Source organism: Cervus elaphus, chromosome 6 (assembly GCF_910594005.1).
Source record: "Cervus elaphus chromosome 6, mCerEla1.1, whole genome shotgun sequence".
Lineage (NCBI taxonomy): Eukaryota > Metazoa > Chordata > Mammalia > Artiodactyla > Cervidae > Cervus > Cervus elaphus.
In genome coordinates this window covers 12,055,976-12,082,734 of record NC_057820.1, presented here as the reverse complement: position 1 = coordinate 12,082,734, position 26,759 = coordinate 12,055,976, and the positions used below count along the sequence as shown (strand labels likewise).

Sequence of the window (26,759 nt, the reverse complement as noted above, 5' to 3'; positions counted from 1 at the left end):
ACATGAATGATCGCGGAGTCCTCAGGTTGACTCCCAGCCCGGGGCTCCCTGCAGCCAGGACCCTCTGGCAGTCGGAACCAGCCATGCAATTTGCTGGATCCACTGGAAAATGAAAATGTGGGTCCTCTGGTTCAAAATTAAGAATTTTAAAACGGCAAACAACAGGATGTTAAACCAAGGGCAAGAGGGTGTCTCCGGGGCGCCGAGCCCTCTGTTACTGCACTTTGGCTTGCTGTGAGCCCTGCCCGCCCTTCCTAGGTTCCATCCCCGCCGCCAGCGGTCCTTCCCAGCTCCCTGCTCTAGCCCGGATCTCAGACACGCCTGAAGACCTCCGGAGAGGGGCACCTGTCGGACAAAGTCTCCTTCGGGCGGTGGAGTAGGGGGTGGGGAGGGAACTGAGGGAGGGGTCTTGGGCCTCGCGTTCCAGGGAGGACCCCGGGGCAGCCCCCAGCCTCAGCTCGGCTCAGTCCAGAAGCAGCTCCCCATGCTTTTGGAGGAGGGAGAGAGATGATCTTTTCCTGGGAAGTGGCTCCCGTCTTTATCCGCTTCTGGGCGTCTCCTGGCAGACACACAGGGACACCAGGCAGACGGACGAACAGAGACACGAGCAAAAAAGACACGTCATCCCCATAGTAATAGACGTAGGGACGGGCACTGCCACCCCCTCATCCTCCCCGCCCCAACCAGGCACACCCAAAGACAGACAGAGAGACCCCGCACAGAGAACACAGACAGAGACACGCAGGGACGAGGACAGGCAGACTCACGCACACGGACACCTGCCGGCTCACCTAGACTTCCGCGGGCCGCCACGCAGACGCAGCGGCACCGGAGCCGCGCACTCATCCTCGGGGCTCGCGGTTCCAGGGCTGCCACGCCCCCGTGCCCACCCTCTCCGGCCGGCTCTGGACGACCCCTCGCTCCCCCGCACCCCAGCTCCGGGAGCCGCCTGTCGCCCGAGCAGGGCTGGGTCAGCCGGCGTCGGCTGAGGGGACGACAGAGCAGCGCACAGCGGGCGGGTTCCGACGCGCTGGGCTGGGGAGCTGGAGGACGGACGCGCGGCCGTCGGGGCAGGGCAGGAGCCCCGCCGAGGCATCGGGGGCGGGTGGGGGGCCCGCGTGGGTCCAGGGTGCTGGGAAGGGTTGCCCCGGACCTTGCGGAGGGAGGGGAAGTGGGCAGTGTGCACTTAGAGCATAGCGGATCTGGAAGAAGCCGGGGTCAGCGGGGTGGGGACGTGGTAAGTGGATTGGGTGAGCGCCTTGACCGAGGGCAGGGAGGCAGAAGGCGGGAGACCAGGTGTCCGCGGGTGATCAGGACAGGGGGGCTGATCGGCCGAGGCCCCTCGGGGCTAGGGCAGGGGAGGACGGGGGCAGCGGGTGGGGCGCAGGTCGCAGCCGTCCCCGAGGAGAGACTAGGTGAGGGTCACTCAGTGATGCCGGAGGGCCAAGGGGCGCCTGCCGCTCTCCTGGCGGCTCCGAGCGACTCGGAAAGGGGCTTGTCCTGGCCCGCGGCCCCCCCGCCGTCACCGTTCCTGGCCCCGGGGTCCCCGGGGTCCCCGGCCCCTCGGCGGGGCGCCGTCCGCGCCAGCTTCCCGCAGAAGCTGGCCGAGGCCCTGAGCAGCCAGTACGCGCTGAACGTGTTCGTGGCGGGGCTGCTGTTCCTGCTGGCCTGGGCCGTGCACGCCTCGGGCGTGGGGAAGAGGGACCTGCTCTGCTTCCTCACGGCGCTCATGCTGCTGCAGCTGCTGTGGATGGCGTGGTACGTGCGCCGCAGCGCCGCGCACCGCCGCCTCATCCGCCCCAAGGACGCGTACGCCGGCGCGCGCTGGCTCCGCGGTGAGTCCCCGACGCCGCCAACAGGCGGGCGGGCGCGCGAGCGCACCGCGAAACCAGCCTGCTCGCCCGCTAGCTGCAGACACGCAGTATCTCCGCACCATCGACCCCTTCCGCCTCCCTCCTTTAGTCTTTTCTGCCTCCGTCTTCCTGTCCATCTTTCTGCGCCCCCCACCCCCAACCTTCACTTCTTTTCTCTCTCCCTCCGCCTTCAGGCTCTTGCCTTATATTCCGACGTTGGAACTACGGTTACACAAACCTATTCACATCTTTCTTTCCTTGTTTAAAGCCCTACCATGGTTCCACTGACCCCGTGACGGAGGCCACACTCCCTATCCTGGCGTTCAAGGCTCTCTCTGATCTGGTCCCAGGTGATTCCGTTGTCCTCATTCTGTGCTCCAGTCTCAAAGGCTTTAAGTTCCCATCATGGTGTGTCGTTCCTTCAAAGATCTGGCTCCAACGCCACCTTCTCCACACACCTGGCAGGAATTACTCCTCACTCCCATGGGTCACCATGGCTCTACGTAGAGCTCTTTTGGCCCTTGTGAATTTCTGCCTTGTCTTATGACTAGTTGGATATGAGCCTGGTCATCCAGATGAGATCTGAGGTTTCTTAGGCTCAGGGACTGTGTCTAGTTCATCTTGCCTTTGGAAAAACTGCAGACCACTCCAGGGTGGCCCAAATTCCTGCTCTGAAAGTGGTTGTTTCAGGGAGGTTCATGGTTTTGTGACCCTACAAACGGCAGTGAATCCAGCGCCATAGCAAACAAACAGGCAAAAAGAATGGAATGTTGCTTTGAGGCTGTTGACTTAGGTTCAAAAATATCACACACAGGCTTTTGGCGTATGCTTCTCTGTAGTGGCAGAATCTTCCCTTGGTCGTTCCCTCACTTCCTTCCTCCTCCATCCTTCTGTCCTTCTTTCTTCCCTTCTTTTTCTTCTCCCCTCATCCAACCCTTCCCTTCCCCTCTCTTTCCCATCCACCCTCCTCCCTTCTTTCCTTTCTCTCTTCCTCCCCCACTCTCCCTCCTTCCGTCTTTTCTTTCTCCTACCCTCCCCTCCTCCTTCCTTCTTCTCTCCCTCCCCTGCCCTGCTCTTCCTCTCTCTTCCCTCCTCTTTCTTTCCCTCCTTCCAGGAAGACTCTGAGCATTGGGGTCCCAGTCAATGGGTAGGTGGTGCTGCCATGTCCCAAGACTAGGAAGACAGAGGGAGGAATAGGGGTGGGAATGCAGAATCGGGGCTCCTCCTGTGGATGTGTTACATCTGAGATGTCCATTAGACATCAGGCAGAGATGGAATAAAAGAGGCAACGTCGAGAGAGCACGTAGTAGGTGCTCAGTAAATGGAGTGGCTGTTTAGACACTCAGCAATTTGCTCCATGATAACAGAACTTTTCAGGTGAGGCATGTGGATGATGGAAGTGGTGCTGACTCTGAGGGCATGGCTTGATAACTCAGCTCTGTTACCCTTGCCTTTCTGAGTCCCAGTTTCCTCATCAGTAAAATAAGAATCCTGTCTGCCTCTCAGGGAAGGAGCTGGGAGATGTTGCCTGAAAGCGGTTTGCAAAGCACTGTCTACCCCTGTAAATGAGCTGTGGTTTATCAAAGAAACAAGAGCTTAATCATCTCAAAAGTACACTAGGAAGCCACAGTGCCAAGGGAAGTGCCTTTAGCTGAAGCAAAGACTGAGGTTTTCCTTGGAATCCCAGCTGGAAAGACAGGTTTGACTTAGCTCTGCCCTGGGTCCTGTGTTGGTCTTGGAAGTCTGCAGCTCTGACAAAGAGCCAGCCTGTGGAATTCTGGACACTGAGGTTTTCCAGAGAAAGTTTTTGGGTCTTGGTATGGGCTGTGAAACATTTCTTTGAGCAGAAGACATTCTGTCTCACTTACTGTGTATGAGAAAGTGAAGACTTTTTTGGGAACAAAAATCATTGACTATCATAAAAAATCAGCAGGAAGGATGAATTATTCATCCAGATTCTCTATTTGCTGCGTAAAGAGACTGATTTCTTCTGGAAAAAGTGGCAGCAGCAGGACATCTCATGCCAACCCCGGTGCTCAGTGACAGGAAAACCCCATGAGTAGCTGTTTCATCCTGTTAATTACCAAGGTCCTGTTTCTCTTCTGTTTCTGGTCTCTCGAAAGACTGCAGTGGTGATGGGAAGTTTTTTTCCTGATTTCTGGCCTGTGTCAAGCCCAGAGAAGTGTTTTTAACCCAAAATCATGACACTGTTATTAACACAAAATCATGTCAATGACGACAGTAGAACTAATAGCCACGTTTATTGAATGCGTTCAGAATGCTGGTTAGAGGTATTGTCCCAGTTGTTTGTCACGGTGATGCTTTCTTTGTGTGTGTGAATAGTCACTCCTAAATCTACTCCTTTTATGAGATCAGATTTTTACCAAGTGCCCCGCCTCTTTTGCTTTCTTTCATTTCCTTTTTTTTTTTTTTTTTTTTAAAGCAAAGAGAGCTTAGGAGAAGAGTCGTTGGTTACTTCTCTGCCCTCTCCTGCACAATAATTGATTAGCTATAATCTTTACTTCTTTTTTTCTTCCTTTTTAAAAATTGAATTAGAGTTGGTTTGCAGTGTTGCACCAATCTCTGCAGTATGGCAAAGTGCCCCAGTTATACACATAGAGACATTCTTACAAAGTGCTTTTATACTTAAAACGAGGTGCATCCGTGTACCCGGCACATTGCCTCTCCATCTGCTCTGAGCACTGTGGTCCTTATCTGTTGGGGCTGCAAGTAAAGCGAGCTGCATCTGTAAGACATGCCCAGGACAGGTGGCTATAGAGATAAAGGTCAGGATGCAGCGATGGATTTCAGAAAGAGGCCGACTCCATGTGTGAGAAATTGAAGGTTGCAGAAAGAGTTGCTTCCAAGCACCTGTATGAAGAGAGGCGTGGCCCGTCGGGGGTGGTGGCAGGGAGCAGAGGAGGAGGGAGAGGCAACGGATGAAGGCTCCAGGACCCAAGGATGCAACTGCCTCTGAACCCTGGGAGCCCACAGTCTGGCAGTACAGACAGGACTCACAGAAACTCCTGGAGGATGCTTGGCAGGGTTGTGAAACCCAGCGTGCAGCCCTGCGGCAGTGTCTGTTGCGGCTAAGGAGGGGGCGGTCAGGGTGGGTCCCCGTGGGATTCCAGTCCACCCTGCTGACTTCCGGGCGGATGCGGCAAGTTCATGAATGTGGCACTGGGCTTCAGGTTGTCTTCCTCCTCAGGATGCGTGCTCATCTCAATCTGATCACCTCACGCCTCTGCAGACACCCTTTGTTTCCCTGGGCTTCTGTTCCTGCCGCGGGTATAGTGAGCACATGTTAGTGTGCCCAGCAATTCTTCTCCTGTTTCTTAAACAGTAGCCCACTTGAGACATAGTCCACATAATCTACAATTCACCCATTTAAAGAATCTGCCTGCAGTGCAGGAGACGTGGGTTTGATCCCTGGGCTGGGAAGATCCCCTGGAAAAGGGAATGGCAACCCACTCCAGTATTATTATTATTGTCTGGAGAATTCCATAGACAGAGGAGCCTGGCAGACTATAGTCCATGGGGTTGCAAAGAGACACAACTGAGTGACTGACACATAGACACACACAAAGCGCGCAAGCTGCTGCTACTGCTGAGTCACTTCAGTCGTGTCCGACTCTGTGCGACCCCATAGACGGCAGCCCACCAGGCTCCACCGTCCCTGGGATTCTCCAGGCAAGAACACTGGAGTGGGTTGCCATTTCTTTCTCCAATGCAGGAAAGTGAAAAATGAAAGGGAAGTTGCTCAGTCCTGTCCGACTCTGTGCGACCCCATAGGAGGCAGCCCACCAAGCTCCCATCCCTGGGATTCTCCAGGCAAGAACACTGGAGTGGGTTGCCTTTTCCTTCTCCAATGCATGAAAGTGAAAAGTGAAAGTGAAGTCGCTCAGTCATGTCCGACTCTTGGAGACCCCATGGACTGCAGCCCACCAGGCTCCTCCGTCCGTGGGATTTTCCAGGCAAGAGTGCTGGAGTGGGTTGCCAGTGCCTCCTCCGGCACAAGCTGATGGGTTGTGGGCTATTCACGGATATATGCAACTATCACCACAGTCAGTTTTTAGAACGTTTTATCATCTCAAATAGAAGCATGTGCGCTTTAGCTCTTACCCCTCGATACCTCTTACCCCCTGAGAGCCTTTACCTGCTACCTACCCCAGGAACAGATAACCATGAATCTACTTTCTATCTCTAGATTTGCCTGGCTTGGACGTTTTAGACATTTTAGTGAATGGAATCACCTAGTAGGTCATGTTGGTGATCAGCTTCTTGCACTTACTGTAATATTTCCAGTCTCACAGTAGTTCTTGAGGTGGATATTATCACCTTCATCGTCTGGACCAAGAAGCTGAAAGGGCATCATCCGGGGGAGAGTTGAGCCCCTGTCACTGGAAACATTCAGACAGAGCAAGAAAGAGAAGAGGGCTGCTCCTTGTGATATTAGAGGGTGACACTTCATGTGACTTCTGTCCTCTCCACCCAGCGGAGGGATCTTTGGAACATGCAGAGAATAGCAGAGCCCACAGCATGGGGACACCTTTTGTAGTGGCTGGGCAGAAACTTTGATCTGGTTTGGTTCAACAGCCTGGACCGAGCTCTGGGGCACTGGTGGACTCTGGGGACAGCAGGATGCTCAGCTGTGGCCCCTGTATGGAGAGCTGCAAGAGGGGGCAAGGATGGTGCAGACAGTGAGGGGCCTCAGAGCACAAGGGCTAAGAGCTCCCCGCCCACCCCCCTGCATGTAGCCTCACTTTTCTGCCTCAGTTTCCTCATTTGTTAAATGGGGAGGAGGATGCCCCAACGGGGGGGCTTCCCTGGAGGCACTCAGCAGTAAAGAATCTGCTGCAATGCAGGAGATTCGGGTTCGACCCCCTGGAAGAGAGCAGGGCAACCCACTCCAGTATTCTTGCCTGGAGAATCCCATCCCCTGGACAGAGCAGCCTGGAGGGCTACAGTCCATGGAGTTGCAAAGAATCAGACATGACCGAACATCTGAGCATGCATGCATATATAGGGAGAATATGTAGGGTCTCAGGAAGCTATCTTGAATTTAAAAAAGGATAAAAGAATACACAGAATATAGAGAACTGATCATGACAGTGACACCAGCAAAATTCTGGAGCCAGTGAAGATGCAGGGGTTTTGAGAAATTTCCCCAGGAAAGGGAACAGCGATCCCCTAGGCTCAGCCTGGGCTCACTGTGGGAGAGTTTTGCCTAACTGCATGCATTCTCTCACATTTGTTTTTTGGATGGGGTTTCTGCTCCAGTAGAAAACACAAACCTCATGTCAGGATTTCAGCCTTATGATGCAGCTGCCTGAAAAGCTGATGGTGGTTGGGCACTGATTGGAAAGGAAGTCAGGCTGCAAGTGGAGTGTCCCCCTTGGAGCATCACATGGGTGCCGCTAGGGGGTGGCGCCAGGAGGAGTGAAAGGGGTGTACAGATGGTCCAGGAGAGAGAGGATGTGGAGCTGGTAGGAAATGAGAGTCATTTTTTCAGGGAAGCCTTTCATGTTGCCTTCAGACCAGGTGGGTCTTCTGGGTTGTGTGTTCTTATAACACCTTGTTCACTTTCTTCCTAGCATTTCTCAAGCAGGAGATTGTGTCATTCAGTTTGTTGATCTAACCAGATGGTGAGCTCTTGAAAGCAGAGACCCTGTTTGAATGTGCTTCCCTTTATAACCTGAGCTCCTGGCACATGGCCTAACATGCGATGAGTGCCAGCTGATATTTACTGAATCATCAAATGGATGAATGGATAGTTGAATGGATGGATGAAGGAATGAGTGAATGATGGCAGAATTGCCAGGAAAGAGGATGGTGGTTCTGGGATGCTGGCTGAAGTTCCGTGTGGGGAAGAGCATTCTAATCTAAGCAGCAGCTGGTGATGCAAAGGGTGAGCCTCCCAGTCCTGGGCACGTTCAGGTGGAGACCAGACAGGTGCTGGTCATGATGCAGTGGGAAGCATCCTTGCATGAGATGGGGGATGTAGACTAACTCTGCAGTACCTTCAAACCTCTAAGAGTCTATAGTTTAAGGTTCTAGACTCCTAGGAGGGATCTGGGCACCTAACATAGAGGAGGGGGTCTCCCTTATGCCAACACTAAACATTTTAGGATTATTCTCAAGTAATGTGACTGGGGAACCTTCTAATTCAATTGTGGATTCAGTTCCTCTATGTCCTGTCTTATGTCTGCTAGATTTGTCTAGTTCTGAAATCTTTCACTCTGTTTTTTTAAAGTAGCAGTTAAATACACAAAAATGGTTTTATTTGGGTTATTTGATTATTATGTCTTCCTCATACATGATGTTTTTTTCCCACATGTAATGATAAAGATGGAGGAATTCTTCATCCTAAGTATTACAGTGACTCTTAAATCCCGTGTGGTCTGACATCAACATTGCTCTACCTCCCTTCTTTGAGTTTGCATTGCCTACTTCCTTTCTGTCCACCTCCCTATTTTCCACTGTTGTCACTCAGTTAAAAGTGTGTTTCATGTAAAGATCGTATAGTTAGGTTTTGGTTTTAATTCAGAATTCCCATCTTTGTTTACTAACTCATGGGAGACTTAGATCATTCTAATTGTAATGATTTATATTCTGGATTTTGTTGTTTCTGTTTTTCTTTGGGATGATTATAATGATTTATTTTACAAATTGTTGACTCATTTGCCTTTTACAGTGTTTGCTCTTTGGAGAACTTGAACGTTCTACTGTGTTTTTCCACTCTATTGACCACTAATTTCCCTTTCCTCGTTCTCATAACCAGACACATATCACTCCATTCTCACACATTGCTTCCCACTCCAAGACCCTCACGTTCCTCTCGATTCCAAAGAGATGAGACCTTTAGAATGCATTTGTTTTCCTCTTTTCCCCTAGTACCCGCCTCTTTACCATGAGAACTTTGAAAGGTTGTTCTGCTCCTCACTCAGTCCATCCCCAGCTTTAGTCTGTATCACAAGTCTATAAAGAGCATGTAAATTACACATTTCCAGACAGTTTATCCTCATCCATTTGGATATAACTTCTATCGTCTTGTTCTTATTTCAATTAATCTGGACTATTCATCCATTCACTCAGGCATCCATCCATAATCCATCCATCCCTCCTTCCATCATCCATCATCCACCATCTATCCATCCATCCATCTATCATCCACCCATTTACCCCCTCCCTCCCTTCCTTCTCTCTTTCCTTCCATTATACATCCATTTACCCCTTCAATCTGTTGCAAAGCTTATTGCTCATTGCTTCTCCCTTTCCTCTTTGTCTTCCCTCTCTAAGAGGGTTCCTGATTGTTTGGTTAAAGCTCTTTGTCAGGTGAGTTCTGTGGATAGTTTTCTCCCATCATTTTTTTTTGTCAGTTCAGCTGTCACCTTCTCAGAGAATCCTTTTCTGACCACCATCGTCAACCTCATGCACTTGGCACTTCCTGACATTTCTTCTGTGTTTATCATTTATTTGCCTACTTTCCTGTCTTCTCCACTACAAGGTTAAGCTCACCAAGGACATCTTCTTTGTTTTATTGATGTTTTTAAACCCTGAGTACCTGGATCTTATTTGAACAACAAAGAGGTGTCAAACAATTATATTCGGCTTATCTTCACATATCTTTCTGTCTTTTGCCTTGACCCATGGGCACCATCTTGCCTGGGAATAGGGTTTCTCAACTGCAGTCCTTTCTTTGCAGTGGACTCTAGCCACTCTTCCACTGGTTTCTGATTTCACACAATGCAGATGAGACGTCTGGTGCCAGCTCTTTCCTCTATATCTTCTGCACATCCCAATTTATGCAATGTTATATGCATGTATTTTGTTTCTCCAGCGATCTTATTTGCTTACCTTTGAGCGCCTGGCAAAACGCCTCATGCCTAGTGTGTGTGTGCTCTGTCGCACAGTCCTGTCCGATTCTTTTTGACCTCCTGGACCCCCTGACCCCGCCAGGCTTCTCTGTCCATGGAATTGCCTAGGCAAGAATACTGGAGTGGAGTGCCACTTCCTCTTCCAGGGGATCTTCCCCACCCAGGGCTTGAACCCATGTCTACCTGTGTCTCCTGCATTGGCAGGCAGATTCTTTACCACTGTACTGGGAAGCTCCTCATGTATAGTAGGAGTCCCTAAAACGTTTGTTGTAGAAAGAAATGGTTGGGAGGATGGATGAAAGAAGGAAGGGCTGCAGGAGGTGAGAAGGCATGTGGTGTTCTTATCACAACTCTTGAAATGTCAGTGACAGAGATGTTCCAAGTCAATGGTTCTCCAGGTGGGTTCCCAGGCCAACAGCATTCAGTCTACCTCAGAACTTGTTAGAGATGCAAATCTGGGCCCCCCGCCCCAGACCTATCGAATCAGAAACTCTGGGGGTGGAACCCAATACTCTGCTTTAACAAGTCCTCCAGGTGATTCCAACCCAGGCTCAAGTTTGAGAACCACGGCTGTGGACCAGTCTCGATTTATAGATGGGAAAACCAAGACCAGGAGCTTGGGAATGACCTGTCTGAACTCACACATTCTGTCCGTGACACAGCCGGGTCCCCAGAGTTACAGCCTCTGCCCTTGCCACCCAACCAGCCTGCCTCACTTCATCTGGTCATTTCTCTTTGTAATCAAAAGGAACCATGCATTTGTCAAACCGTTTCAAAGCCCTGGTATTGAATCTCCACTCCTGTGAAGTTTCTGATTTCACTGGGGGTTTGACAGAATTTGGAAAAAAAAAAAAAAAAAAGTGACTTAGAGTTGTTTCTCCAAGGCTTTGAGCAGTGGAAAGGAGCCAGGCGATTGCATTACTCCTCACTGGAGGCCTCTTGGGCCGGAGTTGTAATGTTATAGCTCTCTGTGATGGCCCAGGCCCTCCTCTCTCTCTCGCCATGATGCATGTCACACACGATCTGGTTTCCTGCTTTCGTGGGAGAGAATGTATGAATGGTGATTGATGTTGGCCCCTAAGAGGGACTAGGGACTTTGGCCTTGATCAAATCCCCACGGTTATGATGCTTTTCTTGCTAATTTCTTCATTTGGTTACAAGTTCCTTTTTTAATGTATTTTGCATACTCCTTTCCAATCTTCTTCATATGCCTGTTTTTGTTAGTTTTCATTTGTTGTCAGCCATGCCGGATATACCATCAAAGACTGTTTCCTTTCTCCATGTCACTAGCACAGCACTTTACATGCCACAACTATAGACACGTCCCTGTCATTCTTAAAAAGTAAACTTTCTATTTTAAAGAAGACTTGCAAAGATAGTATAGCAAGTTCCTGTATACCTTATACCCCTTACTTTTATTCTTTAGTGAACAGGCTTTTAGGATCAAAGAACTGAGATATTTTGAGCAGAACAATGACGCTCTTAGTCTGATCATTTTGCGTGGGAAAAGCTTCTAGAGGACTTCTTTTGTTTTGCCCAAATTCTGTTGAATGTACATCATTTGTCAGACCCCAGAATATGCCTGAGGCCCGTACAATGGTAAACAAGGCATAATGTTTTCTTCTAGTTTTAGCTCCTGAGGCCAATAGTAGAATTTGCTTCATATATATTAAAATTTTTTTAAATTGTGATCAAATAAACAGAGCATACAATTTACCAGCTTAATCATTTAAAGGTACAGTTCAGTGGTGTTAAGTACATTCATTTTTGTGAATTAATTGCAGTTAATGTTCAATATTCTTTCATCTTGTAAAACGAGAAGTCTGTATCATTAAATAACTCCTGATTTTCTCCTCCACCCTGCCCCTAGCAGGAACCGTTTTACTTTTTGTTCCTGTGAATGCAACTACTCTGAGGAGTAAGTGGAATCATGCAGCATTTGTCTTTTTGTGACTAGCTTATTTCACTTATAGACCCTGAGCTCCATGATGTTCTCATGGTTTGTCCAGGTGTTATCACGTGTCACAACGGCCTTCCTTTTCAAAGCTGAATCACGTTCCACTGAATGGACATGCCACATTTTGTTTATCCATTCATCCAAGGATAAGACGCTCAGGTTGCTTCCTGCTTTAGGCTCTTGTGAATGATGCGGCCGTGAACGTGGGTGACCATGTATCCCTTTGTGTCCCTGCTTTTGATCCTTTGGTATAAACCCAGAAGTGGAATTGCTAGACCATGTGGAGTTATTGTTTTTAATTTTCTGAGCAACTGCCATACTGTTTTCCACAGGGGCTGCACCATTTTACCTTCCCATCACCAGTGTATAAGGATTCTGGTTTCTCCACATCTTTGTTATTATTTCCCGTCTTTCCTCCCTCGCTCCCTCCTTTCCTGTCTTTCTTCCTTCCCTCCTCCCCTTCTCTCCCCTCCCCCTTCCCTGCTCCTTCCCCCCTGCCATCCTTTTTCTCTCTCTTCTTTTTTGGGTAGTGGCCATCCTAATGCACGTGAGATGGTCTTTCACAGTGATTTTCATTTTCCTTTCCCTAATGGCTAGTGCTGTTCAGTGTTTTTTCATGTGTTAAATATCCATTTACATATGTTCTTTGGAGAAATGTCTATTCTAGTCCTGTGCTTATTTTTTTAATTGTTTTTTTAAATAAAATGTTTATATTGTAGTTCTTCATAGAATTTGGATACTCTCACCTTATCAGATATGTGGTCTGTGAATATTTTCTTTCATTCTGTGGGTTGATAGAGTCCTCTGATGCCTAATTTTTTTTTTTTTTCATTTTAATGTGGGCTTCCCCTGTGACTCAGCTGGTAAAGAATCCACCTGCAATGTGGGAGACCCGGGTTCAATCCCTGGGTTGGGAAGATCCCCTGGAGAAAGGAAAGGCTACCCACTCCAGTATTCTGGCCTGGAGAATTCCATGGACTCTATAGTGGTGGCAAAGAGTCAGACATAACTGAGTGACTAATGTAACTATTTTTTACTTTTGGACTTGTGCTTTTGGTGTCATATCCAATAAATCATTGCCAAACCCAATATTATAAGGATTTTTTCCTATGTTTTCTTCTAAGATTTTATAGTTTTAGGTTTTAGAATAAGTCTTTGATTCATTCCCTGGTGGCTCAGATGGTAAAGACTCTGCTTACAATGTAGGAAACCTGGGTTTGATCCCTGGGTTGGGGAGATCCCCTGGAGAAGGAAATGGCAACCCACTCCAGTATTCTTGCCTGGAAAATCCCATGGACAGAGCAGCCTGGCAGGCTATAGTCCATGGGGTCGCAAAGAGTGGGACATGACTGAAAAACTAACATTTTTCATTTTGAGTTAATTTTTATATATGCTGTAAGGTGAGCATCGAGCTTCATTAAAAAAAAAATTTTTATTCATTTGGACTTCCCTGGTGGCTCAGATAGTAAAGAATCTGCCTGCAATGTGGGAGACCCAGGTTCAATCCCTGGGTTGGGAAGATCCCCTGGAGAAGGGAATGGCTTCCCACTTCAGTATTCTTGCCTGGAGAATTCCATGGACAGAGGAGCCTGGTGGGTTAAGTACATGGAGTTGCAGAGTCGGACTGAACAATTGAACAACTGACACACACACACACACATTTATTTGGCTGCCCTGGGTCTTATTAGATGTGGTATGTGGGATCTTGTTCCCTGGTCAGGGATCAAACCCGGGCCCTCTGCTTTGGGAACACAGAGTCTTAGCCACTGGATCACCAGGGAAGTCCCCAGCTTCATTCTTTTGCATGTGGATACCCAGTTTCCCAGCATCAGTTTTTGAAACAAATGTCATTTTCCAGTTGAGCCATCTTGGCACCCTTGTTCAAATACAGTCACTTGAATGTATATATGAGGGCTTAATATAATGTATTTTGAAATGATGTCAGTGCATGTTAACACACGTGTGTGTTTCTGCCACCTCCCCACCCCATTCAGGTAGCGTCACATTGTTTGCAATCATCACCATCATCCTGGGATGCCTTAAAATTGGGTACTTCATTGGATTTTCTGAATGTTTATCAGCCACTGAAGGAGTTTTCCCTGTCACCCATGCGGTGCATACTCTGTTGCAGGTAAACCACACGATGTTTGCTTATGTTGCTTTGATGTCTGTCAAGTGTATCCCAGGGTGTCTAAGACGGTCTTCTGGCCACCTCCTCTGTACAGTGGGACTGTGTCCCTGTGGCCACTTTTGTGGGAATCTTAAGGGGCAGAACTTACACTGATAAAGAGTCAGGAAATTCATCCAGGCTGGAGCCCATGGGAAAAGGCTTGGGGAATTTTAATTAACAGTTTTATTGAGATATAATTCACATCCCACACTGATTTAAATTGTACAGTTCGGTGGCTTGGTATATTCATAGGGCTGTGCAACCATACCCATAATCTTTAGAACATTTTCATCATCCCCCCCAAAAACTTCAGGCCATTACAGTCTCTGCTCTGAGTCACTGAGACACTTTTTTTTTTTTTGGTGTGTTTGCTTACTTGTGGATTAAAATCTTTAGAAAAGTACGAGAATTTCTTTCTCTACCTTGGTCAACTTGGTGTGGCTAAGAAAGGAAGGACTTGATATGTAATTTAAATCTGTAGCTTAGAATCAGAAAAACCTCATGTTTGAAGAAGACCCAAGATGAGTCTCCAGCATCACTTCCATTCTTGGCTGAAATCCCTGGTGATGGCTATCAGAGTTGACATAACCGCAAAAGTAACAAGGAGTGTTTTTATTGGACTTTTGCATTTCACTTCGTGTAGTGCTTTCAACATCTCCACAAGCACAGCTATTGGATCGTCACACTAAGGAGGGGACAAATGACTGGCCCAAAGTCACAACCAAGATGCCGTGATTCTTTTTTTTTTAATTGCAGTGTAGTTGACTTACAATGTTGTGTTCATTTCTGCTGTGCAGCAAAATGATTCAGTTATATATATATACACACACACATTCTCTACACACACACACACACACACACACACACACACATTCTTATGTTGTTGTTCAGTTGCTAAGTCAGGTCTAACTCTGTGTGACCCCCTGCATTGCAGCATGCCAGGCTTCCCTGTCCTTCAGTCTCTCCCAGAGTTGCTCAAACCCATGTCCATCGAGTCAGTGATGCCATCCAACCATCTCATCCTCTGTCGCCCCCTTCTCCTCCTGCCCTCCATCTTTCCCAGCATTAGGATCTTTTCAAATGAGTTGGCTCTTTGCATCAGGTGGCCAAAGTATTGGAGCTTCAGCTTCACATTCTTATATATGTATACATTCTTTATACATACACAAACATTCTGAAATGGTTTGTCTCCATGGAAGTCACCCTGAAAAACCATGAGCTTGATCCAGGGATACTGTTATTGCTCAAAATGTTTCTGCATTCCCCATTGAGGAACGTCCTTTAGGACAAATGTCTCACTTCTGAGGGCCAATGATGCCATTTTTTAAATCTCCATCTTTTATTAAAAGTGGCCTCCACCTGCATCCAGGTGACTGACAGTCAGCTCTCGGTGACCTTATGATCTTGAGATCAAACACATCCTCACAAGTGAAGCTCTTTGAGAGGATGTGCCAGGCGAGCTTGGCAGAAGTTTGTCTTCATGGGAGCATCTCTGGAACGGGGCAGGCGCTCCCAGGGCAATTTGTTTGAAGGAGTCACCTTGAGTTTTGAGAATTATTATGGGGTGAATCATGTCCCTCACATTCACATGTTGAAGCCCTAAAGTCCAGGACCTCAGCCAGTGATTGTTTGGAGACAGAATCTTGACAGAGGTAATTAAGGCTAAATGAGGCCACTTTGTTATTGTTGTTTAGTCGCCAAGTTGTGTCCAGCTCTTTGTGACCCCATGGACTGCAGCACAACAGGCTTCCCTGTCCCTCACCATCTCCTGGACTTTGCCCAAGTTCATGTCCAGTGAATGGGTGATGCCATCCAACCATCTCATCCTCTGTCACCCCCTTCTCCTCCTGTCTTCAATCTTTCCCAGTATCAGGGTCTTTTCCAATGAGTCAGCTCTTTGCATTAGGTGGCCAAAGTATTGGAGCTTCAGCTTCAGCTTCAGTCCTTCCAGTGAATGTTCAGAGTTTATTTCCTTTAGGATGGACTGGTTTGATCTTGTTGCAGTCCAAGGGACTCTCAAGAGTTTTCTCCAGCACCACAGTTTGGAAACATCAATTCTTCAGCACTCTCTCTTCCTTATGGTCCTTCCTGGATGTCACTAGGGTGGGCCCTGATCTTACGGGACCGGTGTCCTTGTGAGAAGAGGAGGGGAGGACACAGACTCACAGTGTGAGGGTACTGAAGGGAGGTGGCTGTCTGTAGGGAAGGAGAGAGGCCTCAGCAGGAACCAACAGGCCAGTACCTTCATCTCGGACTGCTGGCTTCTAGACTTGGGGGAAACTTAATTTCGGCTATTTAAGCCACCTAATCTGTGGTATTTTGTTCTGGAAGTGCCAGCAAATGAATGCAATTCATTCCAGGGGTGTGCAATTCATCCCATCCCACGAGGACAGTCTTCTAGAGATTCCAGTGACAATGTGGAAAGCCTTAGGGGACCAGAAAGAACTTCCTTCTGCCCTCCCACCTTCCCTTCCTCCCCCCTCTTTTCCTTCCTTCTTTCCTCCCTTCGTCCCCCACACAACAAGCCCTGCGTTCAGTACTCTGAGTCTAGGGGTGAAAAGCCATGGTCTGTTCTCTGTGGAGGAGTCAGTCAAAGGGGAGACAATCAACAAAACAGACACTGCCAGCACCAGGGCTCGATGCTTCGACAAAGTCACCCAGTAACGAGGGAGCGCCAGGGAGGCCTCTCACTAGTTTTGGGATGAGGGGTGTTTGTCAAGGAAAGAGGGGTGTGGTGTGTCAGACACCATAGCAGAGGACATTTGGGGGTATGCAGCCTCTCCACACGATGGGGAGGAGATGTGTGGGCTGTAGGGGGAGGTGAGCTAGGGCGATGGCCCTGGACTGGAGCTGTGGTTTAGTGTAGGGCTTACAAGCATGGACTCTGGCTTTGGTTCACACCAGCAGTGTGACCCTGAGCAAATGTCTTAATTTCTCTGGGCCTCACGGTCTCATCTGTGAAACACCTCCTTCATGGGGTTGTTGTGAGAATTAAAGGTGCAGTGTGTGTACCTAGCATGTTGCAGTGAGTGCTTGGTCAAGGCTGATGCCCACTTTGGAGCTTTGACTTTCCCACAAGGGCAGTGGGAAGCCATCGAAGGTTCTGGTCAGAGGAAAGACCTGGGCAGATTCTCCCACAAGGGCAGTGGGGAGCCATTGAAGGTTCTGGGCAGAGGAAAGACCTGGCCAGATGTGTGTTTTCAAAATATCACTCTGTTACTTGGTGGCTTGGGGATCTCTTCCTTCCTAATTTAAGACATTTTGTCAATCAGTCAATTAATCAATTTTTCTATCCTTACCAGATTTTGACTGTGTGCATTTGCTACATTAGATGATGGAAGAATGAAAATCATTACTTTTTATTGTTACCATCTTTTTAAATTCCATATATATGCATTAGTATACTGTATTGGTCTTTATCTTTCTGGCTTACTTCACTCTGCATAATGGGCTCCAGTTTCATCCATCTCATTAGAACTGATTCAAATGAATTCTTTTTAATAGCTGGGTAATATTCCATAGTGTATATGTACCACAGCTTCCTTATCCATTCGTCTGCTGATGGGCATCTAGGTTGCTTCCATGTCCTGGCAATTATAAACAGTGCTGCGATGAACCTTGGGGTACACATGTCTCTTTCAGATCTGGTTTCCTCAGTGTGTATGCCCAGGAGTGGGATTGCTGGGTCATATGGCAGTTCTAATCCCAGTTTTTTAAGGAATCTCCACACTGTTCTCCATAGTGGCTGTATTAGTTTGCATTCCCACCAACAGTGTAAGAGGGTTCCCTTTTCTCCACACCCTCTCCAGCATTTATTGCTTGTAGACTTTTAGATAGCAGCCATCCTGACTGGTGTGTAATGGTACCTCATTGAGGTTTTGATTTGCATTTCTCTGATAATGAGTGATGTTGAGCATCTTTTCATGTGTTTGTTAGCCATCTGTATGTCTTCCTTGGAGAAATGTCTCTTTAGATCTTTGGCCCATTTTTTGATTGGGTCATTTATTTTTCTGGAATTGAGCTGCAGGAGTTGCTTGTATATTTTTGAGATTAATCCTTTGTCTGTTTCTTCATCTGCTATTGTTTTCTCCCATTCTGAAGGCTGTCTTTTCACCTTGCTTATAGTTTCCTTTGCTGTGCAGAAGCTTTTAAGTTTCATTAAGTCCCATTTGTTTATTTTTGCTTTTATTTCCGATATTCTGGGAGGTGGGTCATAGAGGATCTTGCTGTGATTTATGTCGGAGAGTGTTTTGCCTATGCTCTCCTCGAGAAGTTTTATAGTTTCTGGTCTTACATTTAGATCTTTAATCCATTTTGAGTTTATTTTGTGTATGGTGTTAGAAAGTGTTCTAGTTTCATTCTTTTACAAGTGGTTGACCAGTTTTCCCAGCACCACTTGTTAAAGAGGTTGTCTTTTTTCCATTGTATATCCTTGCCTCCTTTGTCAAAGATAAGGTGTCCATAGGTTCGTGGATTTACCTCTGGGCTTTCTATTTTGTTCCATTGATCTATATTTCTGTCTTTGTGCCAGTACCATACTGTCTTGATGACTGTGGCTTTGTAGTAGAGTCTGAAGTCAGGCAGGTTGATTCCTCCAGTTCCATTCTTCTTTCTCAAGATTGCTTTGGCTATTTGAGGTTTTTTGTATTTCCATACAAATTGTGAAATTATTTCTTCTAGTTCTGTGAAGAATACCATTGGTAGCTTGATAGGAATTGCATTGAATCTATAGATTGCTTTGGGTAGTATAGTCATTTTCACAATATTGATTCTTCCAACCCATGAACACAGTATATTTCTCCATCTATTTGTGTCCTCTTTGATTTCTTTCATCAGTGTTTTATAGTTTTCTATGTATAGGTCTTTTGTTTCTTTAGGTAGATATACTCCTAAGTATTTTATTCATTTTGTTGCAATGGTGAATGGTATTGTTTCCTTAATTTCTCTTTCTGTTTTCTCATTGTTAGTGTATAGGAATGCAAGGGATTTCTGTGTATTAATTTTATACCCTGCAACTTTACTATATTCATTGATCAGCTCTAGTAATTTTCTGGTAGAGTCTTTGGGGTTTTCTAGGTAGAGGATCATGTCATCTGCAAACAGTGAGAGTTTCACATCTTCTTTTCCTATCTTGATTCCTTTTATTTCTTTTTCTGCTCTGATTGTTGTGGCCAAAACTTCCAAAACTATGTTGAATAGTAGTGGTGAGAATGGGCACCCTTGTCTTGTTCCTGATTTTAAGGGAAATGCTTTCTGTTTTTCACCATTGAGGGTAATGTTTGCTGTGGGTTTGTCATATATAGCTTTTATTATGTTGAGGTATATTCCTTCTATTCCTGCTTTCTGGAGAGTTTTAATCATAAATGGATGTTGAATTTTGTCAAAGGCTTTTTCTGCATCTATTGAGATAATCATATGGTTTTTATCTTTCAATTTGTTAATGTGGTGTATTACATTGATTGATTTGCAAATATCAAAGAATCCTTGCATTCTTGGGAAAAAGCCCACTTAGTTATGATGTATGATCTTTTTAAATATGTTGTTGGATTCTGTTTGCTAGAATTTTGTTAAGGATTTTTGCATCTGTGTTCATCAGTGATATTGGCCTGTAGTTTTCTTTTTTGTGGCATCTTTATCTGGTTTTGGAATTAGGGTGATGGTGGCCTCATAGAATGAGTTTGGAAGTTTACCTTCTTCTGCAATTTTCTGGAAGAATTTGAGTAAGATAGGTGTTAGCTCTTCTCTAAATTTTTGGTAGAATTCAGCTGTGAAGCCATCTGGTCCTGGGCTTTTGTTTGCTGGAAGATTTCTGATTACAGTTTCAATTTCCATTCTTGTGATGGGTCTGTTAAGATCTTCTATTTCTTCTTGGTTCAGTTTTGGAAAATTATACTTTTCTAGTAATTTGTCCATTTCTTCCAAGTTGTCCATTTTATTGGCACAGAGCTGCTGGTAGTAATCTCTTATGATCCTTTGTATTTCAGTGTTGTCTGTTGTGATCTCTCCATTTTCATTTCTAATTTTGTTGATTTGGTTCTTCTCCCTTTGTTTCTTAGTGAGTCTTGGTAACAGTTTGTCAATTTTGTTTATCTTTTCAAAAAACCAGCTTTTAGCTTTGTTGATTTTTGCTATGGTCTCTTTTGTTTCTTTTGCATTTATTTCTGCCCTAATGTTTAAGATTTCTTTCCTTCTCCTAGCCCTGGGGTTCTTCATTTCTTCCTTCTCTAGTTGTTTTAGGTGTAGAGCTAGGTTATTTATTTGACTTTTTTCTGGTTTCTTGAGGTAAGCCTGTAATGCTATGAACCTTCCCCTTAGCACTGCTTTTACAGTGTCCCATAGGTTTTGGGTTGTTGTGTTTTCATTTTCATTCATTTCTATGCATATTTTGATTTCTTCTATGATTTGTTGGTTATTCAGAAGCATGTTATTTAGCCTCCATATTTTTGAATTTTTAATAGTTTTTTTTCCTGCAGTTGAGATCTAGTCTTATGCATTGTGGTCAGAAAAGATGACCGGAATGATTTCAATTTTTTTGAATTTACCAAGGCTAGATTTATGGCCCAGGATGTGATCTATTCTGGAGAAGGTTCCATGTGCACTTGAGAAAAAGGTGAAATTGATTGTTTTGGGGTGAAATGTCCTATAGATATCAATTAGGTCTAACTGGTCCATTGTGTCATTTAAGGTTTGTGTTTCCTTGTTAATTTTCTGTTTAGTTGATCTATCCATTGGTGTGAGTGGGGTATTAAAGTCTCCCACTATTATTGTGTTATTGTTAATTTCCCCTTTCATATTCGTTAGCATTTGCCTTACATATTGCGGTGCTCCTATGTTGGGTGCATATATACTTATAATTGTTATATCTTCTTCTTGGATTGATCCTTTGATCATTATGTAGTGTCCTTCTTTGTCTCTTTTCACAGCCTTTATTTTAAAGTCTATTTTATCTGATATGAGTATTGTGACTCCTGCTTTCTTTTGGTCTCCGTTAGAATAAAATATTTTTTTCCAGCCCTTCACTTTCAGTCTGTATGTGTCCCTTGTTTTGAGATGGGTCTTTTGTAGACAGCATATATAGGGGTCTTGTTTTTGTATCCATTCAGCCAGTCTTTGTCTTTTGGTTGGGGCATTTAACCCATTTACATTTAAGGTAATTATTGATAGGTATGGTCCTGTTGCCATTTACTTTGTTGTTTTGGGTTCGCGTTTATATAACCTTTCTGTGTTTCCTGTCTGGAGAAGATCCTTTAGCATTTTGGTGCTGAATTCTCTCAGCTTTTGCTTGTCTGTAAAGCTTTTGAATTCTCCTTCATATCTGAATGAGATCCTTGCTGGGTACAGTAATCTGGGTTGTAGGTTATTCTCTTTCATTACTTTAAGTATGTCTTGCCATTCCCTTCTGGCCTGAAGAGTTTCTATTGATAGATCAGCTGTTATCCTTATGGGAATCTCTTTGTGTGTTATTTGTTGTTTCTCCCTTGCTGCTTTTAATGTTTGTTCTTTGTGCTTGATCTTTGTTAATTTGATTAATATGTGTCTTGGGGTGTTTCACCTTGGGTTTATCCTGTTTGGGACTCTCTGGGTTTCTTGGACCTGTGTAACTATTTCCTTACCCATTTTAGGGAAGTTTCAGCTATTATCTCCTCGAGTACTTTCTCATGGCCTTTCTCTTTGTCTTCTTCTTCTGGGACTCCTATGATTCGAATGTTGGGGCGTTTCACATTGTCCCAGAGGTCCCTGAGGTTGTCCTCATTTCTTTTGATTCTTTTTTCTTTTTTCATCTCTGCTTCATTTATTTCCACCATTTTATCTTCTACCTCACTTATCCTATCTTCTGCCTCCGTTATTCTACTGTTGGTTCCCTCCAGAGTGTTTTTGATCTCATTTATTGCATTATTCATTTTTAATCGACTCTTTTTTATTTCTTCTAGGTCCATGTTAAACATTTCTTGCATCTTCTCAATCCTTGTCTCCAGGCTATTTATCTGTAACTCCATTTTGTTTTCAAGATTTTGGATCATTTTTATTATTATTACTCTAAATTCTTTTTCAGATAGATTCCCTATCTCCTCCTCTTTTGTTTGGTGTGGTGGGCATTTTTCATGTTCCTTTACCTGTTGGGTATTTCTCTGCCTTTTCATCTTGTTTAGATTGCTGTGTTTGGAGTGGCCTTTCTGTATTCTGGTGGTCTGTGGTTCCTTTTTATTGTGGAGGTTTCTCCCAGTGGGTGGGGTTTGTCAAGGTTTCTTGGTTAGGGAAGCTTGCGTCGGTGTTCTGGTGTGTGGAGCTGGATTTCTTCTCTCTGGAGTGCAATGGAGTGTCCAGTAGTGAGTTTTGAGATGGGTCTATGGGTTTGGTGTGACTTTGGGCAGCCTGTATGTTGAAGCTCAGGGCTATGTTCCCGCATTGCTGGAGAATTTGCATGGTATGTCTTGCTCTGGAACTTATTGGCTCTTGGGTGGTGGTTGGTTTCAGTGTAGGTATGGAGGTTTTTGGATGATCTCTTATTACTTAATGTTCCCTGTAGTCAGGAGTTCTCTGGTGTTCTCAGGTTTTGGGCTTAAGTCTCCTGCCTCTGGCTTTAGGTCTTATTCTTTCAGTAGCGTCAAGGCTTCTCCAACTATACAGCACTGATAATAAAACTTCTAGGTTAATGGTGAAAAGATTCTCCACAGTGAGGGACACCCAGAGAGGTTCACAGAGTTACATGAAGAAGAGGAGAGGGAGGAAGGAGATAGAGATGAGCGGGAGGAGAAAAGGGGGGGCTCAAGAGGAGAGAGACAGATCTACGCAGTACTCTGTTTCCTAAGTGTTCTCTGTAGCTCAGAACACCCACAGAGATTCACAGAATTGGATTGAGAAGAGAAGGGGAAGGGAGGAAATAGAGGTGATCTGGGGGAGAAAAAGGTGCGTCAAAAGGGGGAAAGTGTAATCATCACACTCCTGAGTAAAAATGGGTACTGAATATTGGATTCTTAAATGTCCAAAATTGATATCAAATATTGAAAAACAAAGATTAAAAATCTAGAGTAGAGGTTAGACTCTTAAAAATACAATATTAAAAACAAAAACACAAAAGATTTAAGAAATAAATATGAAGTTTGCCTTAAAAATAGGGTCTTTTTTCTTGCAAGGTTATAGTGAAATGAAAATGAAAATTAAGGAGTAATAGAGGACTTTCAAAGAAAGTAAAAGAAAAAAAAAGAAAAAAAATGTTTTAATTAAAAAAATAGTAAAAATATATGAGAATGAAAATGAAAATGAAGGAGAAATAGAGGACTTTAAAAGAAAATAAAAGAAAAAAAGAAAAAAGGAAAAAAATTTTTAATTAAAAAATAGTAAAAATATATGAAAATGAAAATTAAGGAGTAATAGAGGAGTAATAGGGAATTTTAAAAGAAAATAAAAGAAAAAGTTTAAAAAAGAGAAAAAAATTTTTTTTAATTAAAAAAAATAGTAAAAATAATCTAGGAATTTCTCTGGAGCTGTTGCGGTCAGTGTGGGTTCGGTTCAGTTTCAGATAGCTCCTCGTTCCAGCTTACACTTCTCGATATCTACAGGGCCCTTCCGGTGTAGTCGGTGTTAACTACAGGGATTTTAATCTGTTGCACCGGTCCCTTCTGAAGCGGTTCCCTTTGTCTATTTGGCTTCCGTTTGCCGGTCTCTTCAGAGCCTCATTTCCGCCCTGACACAGGCGGGCGGAGGTGGACTCTTATTCAGGTTCGCTTGTTCAGTGGTGCTGTGGGGAGAGAGAGGGGAGCTGCAGACAAATATCACTGGCGTGTGTGGGGAGCACTCGCAGTGTTCTGGCCACACTGGGTTTGTCCCCGCTCACAGCGCGTGTGCTACACTGCTCAGGCTCCATGCTGCTCTATAGGGAGCGGGCCCTGAGCTGCATGCGGTTCCAGTTTTTGGGCACTCCACAAAAGCGCAGACTCGGTTGGGCCTGCGTTTTGTGCCTTCCCCAGCCCTAGCAGCTCAGGCAGCCAGGAGCTTGTCCCGGGTGCAGCGCGCCTTCTCCCCTCCGTGGTCCCAGCCTCAGTTTCCGCGCGTGGTTCCGTGCGCCTTGTGTCTCTTATGGGAAGCTGGTCTCTAGCTGCGACCCTCCCGGTGGATGTCAACCATCCAGAATCTCAGGAAATCTTTGTTTAGAAACTGGAAGCCTGTTTGTAGTTTGGTGGGGGATGCCGCCTCTGGGGTCGAGTTTGCCCCTTTCCCCTCCTCCCTGCCTCCTGCCTCCTGCCTCTGGCGGGGGATGGGCCGGTCCGCCGCCGGCTAGCTCTTCTCTGGAATTGCTCAGTCTTTCCTTTCTAAGCAATGCCGCCCACCACTTGCTGGTGGCGGATGCGAGTGTCTGGGGTACTTTTCTGCTGGGAGTTGCTTTTAGGCATGTAATCTGTGGGTTTTATTTATTTTTCCTCCCAGTTAGGTTGCCTTCCGAGATTTGAAAACTTCCCCCAGACCCGCCGGTGAGACGGTTTCCTGGTGTGTGGAAACTTCCTCTATTACGACTCCCTTCCCAGGACGGGTCTCCGTCCCTAGCTCTTTTGTCTCTCTTTTTATCTTTTATATTTTGTCCTACCTCCTTTCGAAGATGATGGGCTGCTTTTCTGGGTGCCTGACGTCCTCTGCTAGCTGTCAGAAGTTGTTTTGTGAAGTTTGCTCAGCGTTCAAATGTTCTTTTGATGAATTTGTAAGGGAGAAAGTGGTCTCCCCATCCTACTCCTCTGCCATCTTAGCTCCTCCCCCCAATCATTACTTTTTAAAAGAGACTTTCTAGTTTTAAATTGTGGTAACATGTAACCATAACATTTGCTGCCTTAGCCATTTTTACCTATTTCGTTCAGCAGTGTTAAATATATTCACATTGTTGTGCAGCCAGTCAACATAACTGTTTCATCTTGCAAAAAATGTCCCCTCAGATACTAACTTCTGATTTCTACCATTCCCAGTGCTGGGCAACTGCCATTCAACTTTCCAACTTATTCAGCTTTCTGTCTCTTTGGATCAGACAAGTAGAAATATAGGGGGCTTGTCCTTTTGTGACTGGCTTATTTTGCTTAGCATAATGTCCCCAAGATTTATCCATGTTGTAGATGTGTCAGAATTTCCTTCCTTTTTGAGGCTGAAAACTATTCCATTCTATGGATGAACCATATATATATTTTTTTTTTCTGTTCATTCATTGATAGACCCTGGGGTTGCTTCCATCTTTTGTCCATTGTGAGTAATGCTTCTGTGAACGTATGTGTGCAAATATATTTTTGAGACTCTGCTTTAAAAAAAAATTTATCTATTGGCTGCACTGTGTGGGCTTTCTCTAGTGGTGGTGAGTGGGAGCTACTCTCTCCTTGCGGTGTGTGGGCTTCTCACTGAAGTGGCTTCTCTAGTTGCAGAGTGCGGCCCTGGGGTATGCAGGCTTCAGTAGTTCTAGGCTTATGGGCTCTAGAATTCGGGCTTGGTAGTTATGGTACCTAGTTGCTCCACGGCAGGTGGCATCCTCCCAGACCAGGAATCCAACCTGTATCACCTGCATTAGGCAAGTGGATTCATAACCACTGGACCGCTAGCAAAGTCCCAAGACCTTGCTTTCAATTTATTTGGGTATGTACCTAGAAGTCGAACTGCTGGATTGTATGGTGATTTAAAAATATTTATTTAAAAAAATGTAACATTACTGAAAAAAATTGAAAAAGACTCTAAAAATTCTGTAAGTCCTCAAAGGGGAATATTTGTTGCTGTTTTTATGTGTTCCCTCTCCTGGTACTCAAGTGTATTCTCTTATCAAAGTTTTACATACAAGGTGCAGAATTTTCTGTGTACAATTTTTCACTTAAATCATAAACTTCTTTATTTTTCTAGGTAGTCTATTTTTAAAAGTATTCTTGTTAAGATATTTATGTCTTTACTGGCTGTGCTGGGTCTTAGTTGCTGAAGGCTTCTCCAGAGCGGAGGCTACTCTCTAGTCGCAGTATTTGGGCTTCTCCCTGCAGTGGCTTCTCTTTTTGCAGAGCACAGGTCCTAGGCACACGGGCTTCTAGAGTTGTGGCCCTTGGGCTCGTAGTTGCGGTTTCCGGACTCTAAAGCACAAGCTCAGTAGTTGCAGTGCATGGGCTTAGTTGCTCCTTGGTATGTGGGATCTTCCCGGACCAGGGATCAAACCTGGGTCACCTGCATTGATAGGCAGACTTTCCACCGCTGATCCACCAGCGAACCCCTGCTATATAGTCTTTATCAAAGCATCAGCTAGGTAGCCATCTAGCTTAGAATTCATAGACAAAAACTAATTTCCTTTAGCGCTTCCCTGTTGTTGGGCTGAATGCCATCTTTACCAGGAGCCACTGCTCTCTGTTTTCCTGTTTTTTAAGTTGTTAGATGTTTCACAAATCATGCCTGACAGTGTCTTCCAGAGCAGGATAGTAAATCTTAGGTGAAATGATGTGGATGAGAGAGTATGTGTGGTGTATTTTTTAATGTATGTCGTCTGATTATCTTTTTATAGCTCACACTTGCAAAATGAAGGCTGAGACAAATTTATGAACTGCCCAGCTGTGTCTGACATGTAGTAGGTGCTCAACGTGTGTTTGTGTCTAAAGTATGTAGTCACTCAGTCATGTCTGACTCTTTGCGACCCCGTGGACTGTAGCCTGCCAGGCTCCTCTGTCCATGGGATTCTCCAGGCAAGAATACTAGAGTGGGTTGCCATTCCCTTCTTCAGGGGATCTTCTTGACCCAGCGATCAAACCCAGGTCTCCTGCACTTCAGGCAGATTCTTTACCATCTGATAATAAGGCCCCAAATGCTTTAGGAGCTCAGATTATGCATAGGACAGAGGAGTAAGTTGACAACAGAGAGCTTTTACTGGAAACATACCTACTGCAGGTGCTGTTCTAAGTAGACGT

General features: G+C 45.4%; 2 protein-coding genes across 2 annotated transcripts in view; one reads left to right on the top strand and one right to left on the bottom strand.

Moving 5' to 3' along the window:
* Window positions 1-386: 386 nt before the first annotated feature.
* Window positions 387-1,096, bottom strand: LOC122696338 (skin secretory protein xP2-like). Its single transcript, XM_043906188.1, has 2 exons — window positions 792-1,096; window positions 387-559 (listed from the first exon to the last, which is right to left on the bottom strand). The coding sequence occupies exons 1-2, from the start codon at window positions 1,094-1,096 to the stop codon at window positions 454-456; spliced, it is 411 nt and encodes a 136-aa protein (XP_043762123.1). The 3' UTR covers window positions 387-453.
* Window positions 1,097-1,432: 336 nt separating this feature from the next.
* Window positions 1,433-26,759, top strand: part of OTOP1 (otopetrin 1) — a 47,652-nt gene continuing 22,325 nt past the window's right edge. The window contains exons 1-2 of the mRNA XM_043906187.1: window positions 1,433-1,835; window positions 13,682-13,818. Coding sequence (XP_043762122.1) covers window positions 1,433-1,835; window positions 13,682-13,818 — 540 coding nt within the window. The remainder of the gene's footprint in view (window positions 1,836-13,681; window positions 13,819-26,759) is intronic.

Coding starts and splice junctions, on each gene's coding strand:
- LOC122696338 (XM_043906188.1), bottom strand. CDS start 1,096: ATGCCTCGGCGGGGCTCCTGCCCTGCCCCGACGGCCGCGCGTCCGTCC. Junction 560..791: donor GGCGGCCCGCGGAAGTCTAG/GTGAGCCGGCAG, acceptor TGTGTCTGCCAG/GAGACGCCCAGAAGCGGATA.